The 16006-nt window shown below is 39.6% G+C and overlaps 1 protein-coding gene across 2 annotated transcripts in view; it reads right to left on the bottom strand.

Moving 5' to 3' along the window:
* TEC (tec protein tyrosine kinase) overlaps positions 1 to 16006 on the bottom strand; it is a 53022-nt gene that overhangs the window by 2798 nt on the left and 34218 nt on the right. For both annotated transcript variants that reach the window (XM_065633301.1, XM_065633302.1), the window contains exons 3-17: positions 13764 to 13865; positions 12709 to 12790; positions 10984 to 11112; positions 9665 to 9705; positions 9077 to 9258; positions 8054 to 8119; positions 6254 to 6308; positions 6012 to 6091; positions 5319 to 5452; positions 4056 to 4130; positions 3097 to 3268; positions 2715 to 2931; positions 2110 to 2174; positions 948 to 1066; positions 452 to 609 (exon numbers count right to left, since the gene is read on the bottom strand). In XM_065633301.1, coding sequence (XP_065489373.1) covers positions 452 to 609; positions 948 to 1066; positions 2110 to 2174; positions 2715 to 2931; positions 3097 to 3268; positions 4056 to 4130; positions 5319 to 5452; positions 6012 to 6091; positions 6254 to 6308; positions 8054 to 8119; positions 9077 to 9258; positions 9665 to 9705; positions 10984 to 11112; positions 12709 to 12790; positions 13764 to 13865 — 1677 coding nt within the window. The remainder of the gene's footprint in view (positions 1 to 451; positions 610 to 947; positions 1067 to 2109; positions 2175 to 2714; positions 2932 to 3096; positions 3269 to 4055; positions 4131 to 5318; positions 5453 to 6011; positions 6092 to 6253; positions 6309 to 8053; positions 8120 to 9076; positions 9259 to 9664; positions 9706 to 10983; positions 11113 to 12708; positions 12791 to 13763; positions 13866 to 16006) is intronic.

Below are 16006 nucleotides of genomic sequence, written 5' to 3'. Positions count from 1 at the left end.
TCTTGTATAATTTATGATCAGGTAATGAATTATTCCTTTAAAAATATTTTCTGTCATTCTGGCATGTTTCTGTAATGATTTATAAACTGAGGCAATATAAAATCAGATTCTCCATCTCCAGACCGTTCTGACTTAATCTTTTTGCTAGCAGTATTTGTATGCAGCTATAATCAAGACCAGCACAGATCTAGCAATTATTCCATTTTGTTACTAAATGCCTTTGCATTCTTAATCTGACAGTCCATTTATTTCATAGAAATTTCCTTGCTCATTTTTCTTATCACAGCTCTAGTTCAGTTGCAAACCAGAGGGAGATCTTTGTCTTAGCAGTAAACACATGAATAGTTGACAGAACTGGATACAATCATAATGCTGCAATAGGGATTAATTGCTGTTGTTAGATTAACCTTTTCTTTCAATTCAAAGACAAAAAAAATTAAAAAGTATATACCTCCTGCCAGCACATCATCATCATTTCATACACCTGCTTGCAGGCTAGTTTGGGCCGATACAAACGATGCCCTTGGCTAACCATCGTTACCACTTCATAGTTTGAATTTTTTTCAAAGGGCATTTTTCCTTCTGTAAATACTTCCCACATTAAGACACCTAAAAAAAAAAAGTAAATATTAAGAAAACACACAATTAACTTCTTAAAAATATGTGTATTTTGAGCTCTGGGCTCAGGATTTCTGATAGATAAATAGTCTGAGATTCATATTCTAGAAAGCGTCCACACATCATCGCTGAAAACATCTTCTAGTAGCATGGGTTTTAATAAGCAACAAATCTAAAGATCTCTGTGGAACTTCATGCAAGCATAGAACCATGGCAAATCATTTCTCAGAGCTTCTTCCCTCACATCTGAATCCTTCCAATAAACTAGTGCTTAACTGCTATTGATAAAATGTAAGAACAGTGCTTTATTTCAGTGATGAATGTCTTACCAAATGACCAGACATCTGACTTGCTGCTGAATCGGCTATAATTAAAAACTTCTGGGGGGCACCATTTCACAGGAAATTTAGCCCCTGAGGAGCTTGTGTATTGATCATCAAGGACATACCTAAAAAAAAGAAAAACATTATACCCTTCAGTAAGCTTTCAAGACTGCAAATTATAATTTAGATTTGGATTTGAATATTAGAAGCTCATATTGCCACCTAATGGCCATAACTGTTAACACTGCATGATAAAAATGCTTCTCTGGAGTAGTGCTAAGTTTTCAGTCAGGACACAGTTTCTTTTTATTATGACCTCAGAGTCTTCTCTTGCAATTATTAGCTATACAACACAGGTCTTGGCCACCTACAAGGCTATTACAATGTCTATTACAAGAGAAAATAATGCAAAAGCATAAATTTCTTGCTGTTTCTCACAGGCCAGTCAGAATTCAGATGTCATGGGACACACAAGCACAGAGATGTGGCAAAAGCCAAGAGCAGCATGATCAAACCATGGCGCTTTAACATCTCCCTTGTAGGCGCTTGCTCCCCATCCCCTGCCTCACCCAGCTGGTGTAGCACCCATGGGTGTTAACAAAGGCAGAAAATTAACCCCTCTCCAGGTCTCAGCATCTCCCAGCACTTCAGCTAGCGAGGCGCAACTCTGAACCATCTACCCCAAGAGGATCCCAAACTCACTTAACAGCCTCTGTAATTTATTTACAAAAATACAGATTAACAACTATCTCTGCAGTGTGAGCTGTCCAAGACACAAGCTCTAATGTGACTCCTGCATCACTACAAGATTAAAATTCATAAGATTTTCATAGATGTTACAGCAAGTTGCTAACAGAAGGCCAGTAAGATCATGGAGTCAGTTCAAAGTCAGGCCTCTCATGGTAAGCACCAGGCACACTATGAGAGAATAAACTGCCTAGGTTTGATTTTGCAGAATTAAAATGAGTAAGGAAATTGACACATGAGCACAGAATGAACAAGGTTTAAAGGCACTGGAAAAAAAAATGAACCAAAGGATGTTCCCTAGAGAGGTTATTAAAGATCATTTTTTCTGCCTGTTAATTTTGCTGGGCATGTGTTACCTAAGTACAATGGTTAGGTGAATTTTCCCAAATCCCCACAAATGTGTTTGCACACTCAGCCATACCTTGTCATTCCAAAATCTGAGACTTTGACCACTCCTGAGTCACTCACCAAGCAGTTCCTGGCAGCCTGCAAAGGGAATGGTTAGATTTGGATTAAAACCTTGCACTCTCTTGCAGACAAATTACAATGGTCTAACGAGGACTTTGTCCTCATCGCTTAGCAAGTTCACCAGTTTACCAAGTTCAGTAGTGTATTCTCTTTATAAAAAGTACATGTGCATTTGCTCCTGATAGTATTGTTTCGACAACTAAACTATTTCGTAAAAAGATCACCAGAAAAAATTATCATCTCGAGGGATTCATGAATGATTAAAATGGCACCAATACAGAGCAGAGACACACTATTATATGAGTACAAATAGCTATTAACTATTTATAAAAGAATCAGAGAAATTTTATGCCATTTTGTTGGGAGAGAGAAAACTCATCATTTTCTCTACAGGCTAATTTTAGAGATTTGATTAGATCCTGAAGAGTAAACTTCAACTATTTAGAATTTTCTGCAAGAACGAAAGCAGTTATGTACAAACAGGCTGTTTCAAAAAGGAATAGGTAAGTTTAAAAATAAAAACTTCAGAGAGGAGTGTATTGCCTAATGGGATGTTACCAGGTCTCTGTGGATAAAGCTGTTTCTCTCCAGATACTCCATTCCCTCACACACGTCTTGGCACATAGTGAGCAGGACGTCTTTACTCAAAACTCCCCGTTTTTGTCTCAGGTAATTGAGAAGGCAGCCATGCTCCATGAATTCTGTCACGATGTAAATAGGTCTCTGTTGTGTGCACACACCGTACAGCTGAACTAATTTAGGATGCGTTAGCTTCCTGAAAAGATTGAGATCGTGTCATTATTACTTCCTCCGCCCAGTGCTAGCTCTCCACCCCCACAAAACTGCAAAAATACCACCTGCCCCAAGTGTTTTATTTATAATCAGTAAATGGCATCAGAGGCCTAGATCTGGCAATAAAAGCACCAAGCACAAAACTCACATCATTACTTTAGCTTCTTCGATGAAATCCTCTTCATACATCGCGCCTTCCCGAATTGCCTTGATGGCCACTTTATACTGTGCCCTCCATTTCCCAAGGCGCACTACGCCGAAGAGACCGCTCCCCAGTTCTCTCATGAACGTCAGTTCTGAGGGATTAATTTCCCATTTCTCTATAGAACAGAACAAATGAGAGCCCATGACTGCTGTACGAGGGAACATACTGAACTAGTAGGTGATATGGAAGAGGAAAGGGAAATGCTGGATTACTAGCAAATCAGGGAACTTAGGGAGGAAACATTTTAGAATTAACTGGAAAATGGGGCATTTCTATAGCTCACAAAAACTTTTAGCTAGACACAACCTTTAAGCAGCTCCTGACCAACACAGAAGGCAAAACTTAAATTTTCCTGAAGCCAACAATTACATAGTGGGATTATCAGACTTGATTTCAACAATCTGCCATCATAAAAAGTTGTGCCAATGTGTAAGCAGCTGTTCATGTCACCTGACGAGCCATGCTTAAACAGACTATTGCAAACTTAAAAAAAAAATATATATATAGTGACCCTTCCACAAAGATCAAAGGACCCAAGGTTGAGTCAGAATTCTGGAGGCTTATGAAGGAGCCAAAGGCACAGCTCTTTAATCAGACAGAGTTCAAGATGTCCACAAAAGCATGGAGGAAGATGCTGAATTGCCCCGGAGCACTGGCAACACATTCTGCCTCTCCTCACTGCTGCCCTTGGCACCACACACCTACCACCAGCCATCATGTCTTTGCATGCCAATCCTCTGAGCAAGGGTCTCCAAGGTACAACTTGGACCCGCATAAGTTAGTGTAGGCAATCGCACAATACAAAATTAGGTCTTTTCAAAATCTTTAGAAAATATTGTGGCAACTCACATGTATAAAATCATTAGAAAAGCTACATGCAGATTAATATAACATGCAATTACCATAACTGAATCCTGCTGTTGTTGGTGCTGTTGTCTTCTTTGGGGTCACTGGATAACGAAGCCGGGTAACAAGACCTGAGGTTCGAAGATAATTCAAGAGAGACAGCTTACTTCTGAAACAGTGCCAGGCAGCAAATCAGATACTTATTCACTGCAAACACTGATTAACAATAAGCTTATTGTTATATACAGCTTTGACCATATTTTCTGCTATTCCATTGTTGTGACTACTCTAAGTGGCTACATAAGGCCGCTCACTGCATCTGACTTGCTGCTGCTTCTTTACTGGTGTGAGATGGATATAGATATACGCATACATATCTGTGCTTTACAGTTATGCTGGCACCAACAAAGGCTGAGGACCCCTTTCAGATCAGAAAGATAAGTTACTTTTGATCGTTTCTGTTTCACACATAAATCCCAGCAGTTTTACACTGGGATTTTACATACACAAAATAAATGCTGCATGCTAGCTGAATATTCTCCTAAAAATCTTGTGAGAATTCAATACGCCATAAGGTAAAAGCAATGAAGCAATTAAAACACAGGTAGTAAAATCAGTTATAATAAATGAAAAGCAGGGCTATGTTTTGGAGCATATTTTCCAGAATATCATCAGGAAATGCCAGGTCATCTGAATTAGATACAAACATCTGGGAAATATCAGTCATGGTGGAAATTTATGCACAAATTAGAGTTGAAAAAATACACTATATTAATATCTGTGCCTTGAATCTAATTCCTAAACTCTCCCTATCCCATCATACAGTGGGCAGACAACAGCATCAGCCATCAGCTATAGGTCTGAAGTGTCTAGCCTTTACAAAGACTCATATTTCCTAAACACCACATTACTGGTCTCCTCATCTGTTTGCTATATGGGAAAAATTTGATCATTTTAAGCAGTGGCAACCCACAGCTAAAAAGCTAGTGCCTGGAGAGTACGCTGGGGAAGTACCATCCCTATCCGTCTGGTGTAAGTTACAGGCAGCTCATGGAGACATGACATGGAGCTAAATGAATGATTTTTCCTGACTTGATACAGCTGTTCTTCTGTTACTCTTGGGACAAGAACATATATAAATGTTTACAAAAAACCTTTCAAAAGAGTGCCTATATTGAAAAAAGGTGAAAATGCAGTGTCTCATGCTTCCCTGGAAAAGAAGGTTCTATAAAAATCTAAACACTTTCATTAAAACTCTAAAACGCCTCACACCTTTTCAAATCAACCCTAAGTGACAGAAAAAAATCCAGTTGATCTACCTGCTGCATTATGTTTATGATACTCAATTATTTCTGGAATGGAGTTAAATAGATGTTTTTCTGCGAGGTAGTACTGCTTCGGGGATGTCACTGTTTCTTTTATATGGTAGTGTCTTATTCCTGATGAACCTTCTCTGGAAAAATAAATAGTAAAATTAATAATAATAGCAACTATAATAGTAATAACACAATGTCATTTGTTGCGATTTTTTTAAGAGTAGCACATCGACTAGAAAAAGGAAACCAAAAGGGCCAGCACAGGAGCCCCATGTCACATGCTTCAGGAACAGCTTGAACACCAAAGCTCCCAAGCGCTGGTGACTCGCCTTATTCTCAGTGCCCAGGCCAACCTGAAGATTAACCCATAAAAGGTTAATTTTCAGCCTGGCGAGCTCCCCAGTCCAGCTCACCACACACCAATGCAAACATTTGGGCTGGCAGGAGGAAAGAGACCAAGTGGGGTGGGAAATCAAGGCCTTCTTCAAGTGGTAGTTCAGGTCTACTCTGGATTAAAGCAAACGTGACCTAACCATGGAGCTGAGAAGTTCACTTTAGTCACACATCTTTTCTATCACAGCACCCGTCATTTCTTTGGTGAGCTCTCTCCTGGGCTTTCCTCCAGCCCATGGATTTGAGATGGATACAAATGCATTCAGACGAGACAAGGTGTGCAGAGCTGCCACAGAAACTCACCCTCCAAATTTTGTATAAAGGGAAACTGTATACAGGCCAGGCTGACTTGAGTCTCTCACCACAAAACCACCTTCTTTATCCTAAAATGTAAGAACATTGACAGTTTTGTACAAGTGGTTTTAAGCTGCATGTCTCTTCTACTCGTTCTGTGATTTGCACATGCCAAAATAAGCATTTGCTTTAATAAAAGCAGCTACTTTACACAAATTTCATGGCTAGTACTGCAAGGCTGCTGTACTCACCTCATTTCTGAGGAGCTGCTCTGCCTTGCTTCTGTTGAGGTTTCTGCTGAACCACCTGCAACACAACACCAGTAACCAAAACTTCTCCAAAGTGCAAGATCTCCGTAAGATGCTTAAAGCAAAGTATTGCAAAGCTACAGATTCAATAATTTTATTATAACAAAGGTCAACAACTGAACTTTAGTTAATGTACAAAAATCAGTCTCTATTACATTGTGCAGTTATCCCATAAAAATGTCCTGAAACAAATCCAGTAAGACCTCACAGAAGCCAACAAAGTTCAGGTAATGGAACTAATTTTTCAGGAAAAACACTTCTCAGGCTGATGGCAGTAGTTGCTCTGAACATCAGCCCGAGGGCAGGCTGGCAGCCCCGGGGAAGCAGCTGCCTACACACCAATAGAGCCACCTGCAGAGTTGGCTGCTCTTTCATTCAATAACTTCACGGTTCTGATTTTCCAGGGAGGACCCACCTACCAAAGAGGAGGTCAAAAGTAAATTAAATGTCATGGCTGCACTCCCCTGAGCTCGGTGCTGCACAGGCAGGTTAAAGCAGCCACAGAAGCACTGACATTTGATCCAGCTGCAACAAATAATATAAAAAAGGAAAAATACGCAGCTCACAAATGGTGTGGTGCAATTGTTTTGAGCTATGCTGCCATGGCTGTAACTGAGCAGGGAAGTGGCAGAACAGACTCTAATCAGGTTCTGCTGTTCCGGAGATGGTGGTTTCTTGCCGTTGGTAGATAACCTGGAGTAATCATCCCTGGACTGCGCGGTGACTCAGAATTACAGCCCCAAGGTGGCAAGGCACAAAGTGGCTGGACCAGATAAGGCAGCCCAGTTCCTTCCTTCCCTTTCTGCCAGCCCCGCAGCCCAGCCCAGTGCAGGTCAGGGCTCTTACCAAAAGCCTTGAAGAGCAGAAAGCAGCAAAGAACAGATAATTCCCTCTAGTAAAGCTGAGGATAAAATCCCAAAATAAATTCTACCTTCTGCCAAAACACAGTAGTAGGAGCTATACATGGCTGAGAGTAGAGTTCTAGAGCTACTAATGTAGTTTGTAAACTAGTTTTCATTATTATTGCCTTACAGCTCCATTTTATCTAAAAGTCACGAAACATGTCTTAAGTCCTCAGGCACAACAGTTTATACTGTACTGAAATTTGAGTGTCAAGAAGAACAGGCTTGGAGACTACAGTGTTCAAGTTTATTCCGATGTTGTTAAATAAGTTCTCCATAATTAAACATCAACTAGAAAAAGCTTTTTTTTAAAAAAGAGCTATAGCTGATAAGTTACATGCACACACCAAGACTTAAAATACACTGAGTGATATATGTTTGTGAAATTAAAGCTGCCTTCCAAAATCGCTGATCTGTTATGTTTACTTTGAATGATTTCTACTGCTTTTTACTCTATCTTACTGCCACACACTTCAGATAAACATGTCACTTTAACATTTAAAAAAAACATTCAGTGCATTTATAATGGGTAAATTTCCTTTAAAGTTCCTCTTTATCTATCAGAGAACTGGGAGGGGTTTTTTGCTTTAATAGTAATAGCCTAAAAATTACATGCCTGTTGGCCATCTTATTGCCTTGATTCTACATTATGAATCACAGTAAAATCAGTGAAGAGAATCAGAACAAAAATATGACTATTTCAAATATTTAAATTGCATCTCTGAGGTAATTGCTATTGTATGCAAATAATTGCTTGCAAAACTTTAAAAATACATCATCATTTTTAAAGCATAGGTTTCATTTTATGCACTTCTAGATTTTACTTTAAATATTAACTTACTCATATTGATCAAGGTTGTTGGACTTCTTTCCTGTTACATAGTTGCTTGGAATATATCCTTGTTTTCTAAAAAAAAAAAATAATATGTATATATGTATGTATGTATATAAAAGATATAATCTGAGTGAAAACATGTAAAATTGCATGCCCAGAAGGCAGTGTTTCATCCTGTTAACTACCAGACGTCCCTCACTGTCATTTATTTATTACTGAGCCACCCACTCTACTGCTGATTACACAGAGGCTTGTTTTCCACATCAACATTTCCACAGTAACTTTCACTGCACCTAGAGATGGGACACAGGCAGCAGAAGTGTCCAAGAAAACCAGCAGAAGGAGTGAAGAAGAGTAATCCTCTGCTGCTCCCATCACTTCTGTTCTCAGAAGTCTCAACCAGTCACTGGAAATATGTTTGGAGCCTGCCACGGCCCCATAACTCGCAGTTACCCCTAAAATATTGCAACAGGGATCTGATAAATATTGAAGTATGGAAACCTCCACCTTTAAAACTGCATAGAAAAATTTTAATCCAGGGAATATAAAATTGTAGTCATTAAGGCATCTCAATGGAACTCTCTCTTAACTCATTCAGAGATCATCCCTAATGATCCAGCTATTAAGATGACGATTATTCAAGTCTAGAAGTCAGAGCCTGTTAACCATATTGCTCCCTAATGAGCCGTTCCCCAGGGAAGCAGGAGTACTGTACCAGTCTAGTGAGGTTTTGTAGGCTGGCTGATGCTTTAATTGGGAAACCATGAAGTCTGACAGGAAATATAATTGTAAAAGCTTCCAATTCTGCAACCATCTTTGCAGTCTGGCCCCACAATCTATTGAGAACCAGACTTTTAAAAACTGGTTTCCATGTGGGATTAAAGAAAAGATCCAAAAGACACAGATAAAGATAAGGACCTAAAGTGGGGTCTAATAGAGTTCGTTGTTGACACACAGTCAATATAAACTACTACAACATGGAAACGGCCTTACTAATTTTGTAATGAAAAATAAGGAACTCATGTTTACCCATATTTGTCTCTCGCTTTCCACCAGTGAATGTCATTCTTCTCAATCACCGTATATTCTTCACCTTTCTCTAATCTTAAATCATGATGTTCTGTAGGCTCGAAGTCATACATTGCTACAACTATCTCCTCCTCTTCATTGCCATTTTCTTCAACTGGAGGAACAGGTGGCGGAGGCCTTCTCTGAAAACAACCCAACATCATTATCATCCCACTCTGCTCCATTTTTCCACCCCACCCACCCTTACCATCATCACACCAGTGCAAACCAGCCCAAACATCCCCGAGGCAAAAGCTGGGCTGGCTCTGGGTTGCCCCAGGCGGGAGCTTGTGGTGGCTCCAGGAGGCAGCAACCCATGGGGTAAAGGGCAACCCCAGCTGGTGTTTGCTTTCCAACCCTCTCTCCCACCAGCAGCACAAGTACAGCTAATAGGTGCAGCTAAACTTCGAACTTTCCACCCTGAAATAGAGCATGAAGCCCACTGATGCATAGACCTTTGCTGTAAGATCTGGAAAGAATCACAAGAAACCTAAACACCATCTCGAAAAAGAGCAACTATCTATTCAATGTTTTAAAGACGCTACCTACCGCACTTTTTTCTGGCATTGGAGAGGGCAATCTCCTCACACCTAGAAAAAGAGCACAGGAAAAGATTCGTGTTTATCCATTTACCTATAAATTTAAAAACTGAATAAAAGGTTTAAAATTCAGATAAGATGTTAACATTTTAATTAGCTTTCGGGATAGCTTAGTAAATCGGAAAGCAAAAGACAACTCCAATTAAGCATTAGGAAAACGTTGATTAAACATTTCTTGGCAAAAACATCTTACATCAGCTGGCAAGTTGCATTCACCACAGGATTTAGCAATATCTGTGCCACACTAGAGTGTGTGACAGAGATCCCTGAACCAGCCATCAAATGCAGAAATATATGAGAAATAAAAAAGGAATAGATATTAAAAAGGTATACGAAAGGAAGCAGTGTTCCTGTTGCCACAATTTAAAGATCTGTTTCTATTACTATCCACTCTTCTAAAAAATTTATACTCCCTCTGACCCTTGCTTTGTGAAATATAGCATAAGTGTTGTATGCATTTTTTAATTACTTCTCTCAGGTCCAAGAATACTTTTTCTCCTATGCTGCTTTTTTCCACTTAAAAAAATATTGAGCTGTATGTCAGGTTTTACATCTTCCTGCCAAGTAAGGCTGACCATGAGCCAGTATTTATTCTTCAAGTCTTTTAATGCAACTAAATTCACAGGTCCCCACAATTCCCATTTAAGGCCCTGATGTAGGAAACCATGCAGGCACTGCCAATTTCACTGAGAGCCTGGGATTTGGATGCTGGAGGATGCATGTACCTATGGACGTCATGGCTCATCCAGGTTCAGAGTATAGACATTTACAAACCTCTAAGAAAATTCAGTCCCATGTCCGGAAATACATTCAGTCTTCTTGTATCGTTTTTACACTGTTGTAATAACACTGAATGCAACATGGTTATTCTTTTACATGGATGTGTAGAAGCTATTTATTGAAACTGAAGAGCTGGAAAAGATTTTGAGCTCAATCTTTTTTGCCATCAGGTTTTACCCTCAGTCTGAGGTAAACACTTGGTCAAATAAGGTTCAGATGGGAAAAACAAACCAAGTGAAAAATAAATTCAGAAGCCTCAATGATTCCTTTCAGCTTTTTCTAAACATTCTTTGGGAGGCTTTTACATTTTTTACAAAATGCTTGGAAAAAAAACCCCAAACATTTGTATTTATTTCAGGTACAGTATCAATGATTCGCTCTGCCCTATAAATTTCCCTAATATCTCAGCATTCAGTTTTGATGACCTGATCATCTAAAAAAAATGGCAGAAAACCAACAATAACTTCATATGATAACACATGTACTTACTCTTTTCAAAAAGATTGTATTTTTCACATCCAGGTGCTAATTTTTCTGTTTGTCTGCAGCACTGATAAATTCCTTCTGTCCAGAACTTAGGATGATATTTTACCATTATATTGCTGTTGTTCTTTATTTCTACAAGAAGAAAGAGCATATATTGAAAGAGAAAAAAAAACAAAACACAAACCACACACAAAAACCACAAACAAACAAAACCACCACAAACCTGCAACAGGGCTATTTTTAATAAATATTACAATATCTTTGATGTGAAGCATAATCTACACTTGCTTCTTGTAAAGGACCTTCTTGCAAGTTTACGTGGAGGCAATACAATGATAGTAGAGGACATTTTTAGGATAATACATGGCTTTATTCCAGAAGAGAGTACTATACTCCCTGTCTAAACCAGCCACCCCAGCAGAGGTGGGTGTTTGGTGCAAAGGAGACCCAGCTGCCAGCCTGCACCCCGCAAAGCAGTCAGGCAGCTGTGAAGACCCTGGGGGCTCCGCCTGCTCCTTTTCTTGTTGTTACTGCTGCAAGTCATTCATAATTTCCACTACAAATAGTGCTTTGGAGGGGAAGATAGCTGACGATTATTGCTATTCTATGACATAGTGCCTGTGTTAGTTTTGAAAGGCTCCTTTCCCCCGTATCCTATGAGCTTGCTGGGTTTCAGAGGTTATTCACTGCCCTGTAGTCTCCAGCCCAGGAATTATTTCTTATTACTTTACAGAGCACCTGCAATTAATACTTTCTGCCACATCAAATGCTCACATTAAGAAGCTCTTGAAAAAAAGATCTTTATACTCACTATGACAGCATTAATCAGATTGTGACTCAGTGGAGACGCCTCCTGTCATTTTACATTAGTTTAAGGCCCACAATGTTGTCTAGCTACATTCAAACAAAACTTTTAAGTGATGCCATTAACAAGCTTGGATAAGCTTTTTGATGATTTACATATTGTGCAAAAGCATAGAATTCTGATTGCAGCTGGACTTCACAAATGGAAAGTTAAATCTGTCTGGGAGTTGGATACTCCCAGTACTTGTTATGACACAGTGTGTATGCAATGAGCTGGCCCAATAAAAAATAAGAATCAGTGGATACACACAATAGGAGCTTTACCATTTTATTTTTCTAGCTTCTTATGGGTTAATACCAGCCAGCAGCTAAGCACCACACAGCCACTCACCCACTCTCCCCACCCAGTAGGATGTGGGAAAGAATAGAAAGAGCAAGAAGAAAACACTCACAGCTTGAGATAAACATAGTTTAATAACCAAACGAAGAAAAAAAGTGACTTAAAGGCAATTGCTCACCATCTCCCACAAAGCAGACCAATGCCCAGCGAGTCTCAGAGCAACAGCCAATACTGAAGCCAAAAAACCCCAACCTCCGCCTTCCTCTACCCCAGTTTTTATTGTCAAACATGACAGTATACAGCCTGGAATACCCCTCTGGTCAGTCCAGGTCTGCTGCCCTGGCTGTGTCACCACCCAGCTTCTCCTGCACCCCCAGCCCACTTGCTGTGGGGGCAGAGGGAGCAAAAGGCCAAGTCTCTAAGCTGTGCAAACACTGCTCAGCAGCAACTAAAACACAGGTGTGTTTTCAACACTGTTTTGGCCACCAATCCAAAACACAGCAGCAGTTAACTCCAGCCAGCCAGCCAACTCAAGTAAAGGCATCTACATATGTCAGATGTTAAGAGCGAGCAATTTCCATTACCTTCTTTCAGATTCCTCACCCACTGATCCCGGCTTTGTGCACTTGGTGCAAAAATATAAAGTGTATTAGCATCATATACAACCTGGAGAGGGGGAAGAAATAATCAAAATACATTCACCTGGTAATATTCATTTATTTATTCCTCAGGAGTCAGAACAAAACAAATTACTTACATTTGACAAAATCAGTGTACTCAGGCACAAAATACAGAAACTGGGAAAAGGTTAATAGAGTTTACTATTCATATATGATGCTTTCACTAGAATAAGGAAGGATTTTGTAATGGTACATTATCTTGAGAGTATTCCTGAAAAATGTTTGCTTCACGCTTTGTTTTGTTAATTCTTCACCACGAGTTTTCTAAAACCAGTTAAATTTAATTGCTAAAGATATTTCATAATCAGACATCCTTTGTTCCTGGCCATTTCATAATTCCTCGTCATTCTGTACTGCACTGGGGAGACCCCTGCCTTCTTTTTCTTCACTGCTTGTACTGGTGGAAAGCAAGTACTGCCCCCCTTCACTCCAACGATTCCCTCTATCATAAGCAAGAACAGCATCCAACCCCCTATATCTAAACATTTCTTTTTTCTCTCTAAGCACTTTGTTTTCTGTGTTTATTTCCATTAAGTTCACAATGGAAGAAAATGCAACCAGTTTTATCTTAATTTTCTTATTCTTATAGAACCTAATAGTAATTAAATTTAATGTGAAAGAAAGAAGATATGGAAAATGGATTGCCAGCTAATCCATTTTGGAGGAAGACCAGCACAAGGCACTTTCCAGGCAAAACCCAAGCACAGAGGTGGGGAAAATAAAAAGCCCAAGTGTATGAGGCACAGCTCCCACAAGAGGGGACTACAGAGGGAGCAGAGCTTGCTGGGGATGGTTTTTAATCACTGGTCTTGACCCACCTCCCACACAGGCCAGGAGTGCCAGAGGATGGGTTCAGCATTTAGGAGTGACGGTAATTTCAAGCCAGTTACATCTAAATGACTCGGCATTGTTGAAAAAGAAGCACTGTAATTTATATATTTTATACTAAAGGAACATACCTGAAATGGATATTTATTTTGACAGGGAATAATACCATCGTTTTTTACAACTTCTACACATTTAATCCTTGAAATATCCACAGATCCTTTTCTATACTTTTTCTATAAAAGAAAAGAAAAAAAATTATGTAAAATAACTAATTTATCTTTTTTTTTCCCCCCCCAGCAGAGACTTCTTGCTTTCTTTTGCACTCTGACATCAATGTTGCTATAACTGCAGACGTAATTTGGAAAATGAGAGAGAGGATATAAAGATCTACACTGGTGAAAGCACAAAGAGTACAGTGTAATTGCTTTGTTAAAAGTACCACTTCTTTCCAGTCGGTTGGTATCATAGGTTTAATCTACTCTTCTTTAAAAAACAAACAAAAAACCCCCCCACAAACAAAACAAACACACACACACCACCACACACAACCACACACACACAACACGTGAGTACAGATGAAGGAAGACTTCCCCTTTGCCAATTTTAAATTATGATTAAAACCAGTGAGGAAAGTAGGTGCCAATGCACCCTATCATCTGCTCCCTCACCCTGCTGCTGCAGTGCTCCCACCATTTTGGGGCTACTGTCACGTTTCACCAACTTCCAGAGAAACTGGGATGCTGGCTCAGGCAACATAAGTTCATGCTGAGGTAGGAGGCAGAAGATTGGGGTGAAACCCACCCCTGGGCCAAGCTGGGGTCTGTGTTGAAGGAACTTCTTTGACCAAGGCTAGCAGAAGCCTGGAAGCAGCAAGGTCAAGAGTACAGACATGTGAGCAGAATGGTTTGCCTAAATTGATAATTACGAGGATTTTAAAGTTGGCAAGGAGTGCCTGGGCTGCTCAGCAGGTGTTACCCAAAGTAACAATGCATGGAAACATGGCTCCAGAGAGGAAGGTCCTTGGAAGAACAGCTGATAACACAGGTAGTGTGTACTGGGCTTTAGTCTACATGGAACACAACAGATAATTACAGTGAAGTCCACACACATGCAGACCTTTTTAAGGTGGCTGTTTCTGAAGGAATTGATCAAAAACATTTTCCTTTACCTGAAGCAGAAGCAGCTAAAAATGAAAGCCCAGCACATAAATTTACAAAGTGTTCTACGTGGCAAAGGGATACAACTGAACACTACACTTCTGAGAGCAAAATGATGATGAATCTATGGAGACTGTACAGGGCCACCCCTCACTTTTGGGAGAAAATAATCTCTTAACAGGAGACAAAGTTTCTACTGGAATCCAGAACAAAACTAAAGTGGCAGCAGTTCATGGCTGGTCCTGAATTAATCCATATCAGAAATGTTGACTTGCCAAGTACATCCAACTCATCCACGCCAGAGTACAGCTTATGAAAGATGGATGCTGTTCACACAATGTAGAAATAATTGGTAACTGCTGAATTATTTGAGATACTCTAATCCTTACTTGGCTGCCCTTTTCTCTCCTGAGGACAGAAATTTCAGCCCAAATAGCAGAAGTCTGGCACAATCATAAGCAACTGAAAACACAGTCTTACAAACAGAAGCAAAGAGCAACTACAAATGCAGCTGTCACAATTCCACCACCCTAGAAACACAATAGTTGCTATCCATGGAAAACATGGACATTTCATCAGCATTTAAAATACATTTAACACTGTCTCTTCTGTATGTTGTAATGAAGAAAACAGGCAGAAAAAACACGCACGAAGAATTCATGTACGTCACGGTCAGTATCAGGAAGAGTGACAGGAACTAAGTTCAGATAAAGCTGTAACTGTTATTCAACACCAGAAAAAACAACACTCCCCAAAAAGATGACCCAATAAGGGGTTTTTTTAAAATGGGGATGGGGAGAATAAAAAAAGTTAGGTATTTTATTGAACCATTTAAAAAGTCAAATCATAAACATTACCACAAGCTGCACTACAAAGTTATATCATGTTATGCTGAAAAATAATTTTTACCAAGTATGCAACCTTGGATTCTTTATCAAAGAAAAAAATAATCTGCCTTTTATTTTATGGTATCCCCTTACTAGAATATTGACTGCTTAAAGTAAAACATACATTCAAGAGAATGCCAAAAACTGAGTTACTGAAGTCTACAATACTTGGTACAGCAGCCAGTATTGTTCTTTCTTGTCACAGCATAGCAGACCTGGCAGCTTCAGGGCTGCCAGATTAGCCAAGGCTAAGCAGCCAAGGCAGGGCCGGAGAATCCAAACAAGATGCAGCTTTTCATGAAGCACAGAATTCAATGCTCCACTTAAGTG

The sequence above is a fragment of the Caloenas nicobarica genome, chromosome 4 (genome assembly GCF_036013445.1).
Source record: "Caloenas nicobarica isolate bCalNic1 chromosome 4, bCalNic1.hap1, whole genome shotgun sequence".
In the NCBI taxonomy this organism is placed as follows: domain Eukaryota; kingdom Metazoa; phylum Chordata; class Aves; order Columbiformes; family Columbidae; genus Caloenas; species Caloenas nicobarica.
Note: the sequence above shows the minus strand (reverse complement) of the source record. Positions and strands in the feature narration are given on the sequence as shown.